The sequence below is a fragment of the Sphaeroforma arctica genome (genome assembly GCF_001186125.1).
Source record: "Sphaeroforma arctica JP610 unplaced genomic scaffold supercont1.7572, whole genome shotgun sequence".
In the NCBI taxonomy this organism is placed as follows: Eukaryota; class Ichthyosporea; order Ichthyophonida; genus Sphaeroforma; species Sphaeroforma arctica.
This window is the reverse complement of record NW_014032986.1, coordinates 1-1,398: the sequence shown is the minus strand read 5'-3', so window position 1 is coordinate 1,398 and position 1,398 is coordinate 1. Positions and strand designations below refer to the sequence as shown.

Genomic DNA, 1,398 nt, shown 5'->3' with positions numbered 1-1,398 from the left:
GTATGCTTGCATTCTACACCACTAGTAGCATACACACATAGACACACATACGACTAAATCCCTACTACGTACATCATACACACTCTCTCATGCGCACATGACCACATTGCACACCACTTACAGCACTAGGTCGGGGCGTCTGTTGCTGTCGAACAGTGTCAGTCCGCGGTCAATGATCGATCGACGAGGCATAGGCGACGCAGGCGCACTCGTCACATGCCCAGGCCTACGCACAGGACACAAGCACGCGCACATGTTAGGATAGAATATGCTTACAGGCAACGTATGATACATTCTACTCATAGCCAAGTGTATGATCCATACTGTGTGTCACAGACACGTGTGATACGTGTATAAGAGAATATACTCAGTGGAGGCGCAAGTTGATGCTGTACTGACAGAGTCTAAAACAAAAAAACCGTAAAACAGTAAACCCTAAGAACCCTAAATCCAGCGCATGTGAATGCGATGTACTCGCAGTCATCTGAGCGCTACACCCAAACACACGCGCTTTGACACGGGGCAGGGGCATAAAACTCTAAAACCAAGCCCACGAGCTATGCCACTGGGTACTTAAACCCCTAAAACCAAACACACGAACTTTGCCACAGGGTAGTGACAGTCTGTGGTGCGCATGTGGGGGTTAGAGGGTGTTGACTCAATGGCCCGGGAGTGGCAGTCAAATCAGACATGTGTTACAGTTAAAACAGATAAATCAGACATGTGTTACAGAAAAATCAGACATCGTGTTACAGTTAAATCAGACATGTAGCAGACTCGGATTGTCGTACTTGACCAGCGCTGCCGCGGATTTGCCCAATCGTAGACCTCCGAGTTCTGTTTTCTCAGCGTCGCTCAGATCGGAGTCATCTGACCCATTCGACGTTGCGCGTACTGTCGAAGTGAAAAGCACAAACAAAGTCAGGTGAACAACCGACGCATCAGAGAAACAGGCAATGTCAAGGACGAAGCACCATGGGATACGTGCAGACCAATTGGGCAGGGGCAAGCCCGGTCCAAAACAATCAGGGACAGGTGCGGACTTGATGTGGACGAGAACTAAAGTCAGCCGAAAAAAAAATGAAAAAGAAAAAGGAAAAGAAAAAGGACAAGGCACAGTTCAAATACACAGATGCCATCTATCGCCACCTGAATAAACACACCAACACATTACTCTGCAAACGCATACGACATCTGTCAGTCTGAGAAGCCAATCCAACCGTAGCACACAGAGCCCCTCACCACCAATCACAGCCACACACTCACCCACCCATCACAGCCACAAAGCCACCCAACCATCAACAGCCACACACTCAACCACCCAACACAGCCACACACTCACCCACCAATCACAGCCAAACAAAACACCCAACCATCACAGCCACACAAATACCCACC

General features: G+C 48.8%; 1 protein-coding gene across 1 annotated transcript; it reads left to right on the top strand.

Moving 5' to 3' along the window:
- Positions 1 to 903: 903 nt before the first annotated feature.
- SARC_16206 (hypothetical protein) lies at positions 904 to 1,063 on the top strand (the record flags this gene model as incomplete). Its single annotated transcript, XM_014289685.1, has 1 exon — positions 904 to 1,063. A coding segment is annotated over one exon (160 nt), but the record flags the coding sequence as incomplete, so codon positions are not given.
- Between the last annotated feature and the right edge of the window lie 335 nt (positions 1,064 to 1,398).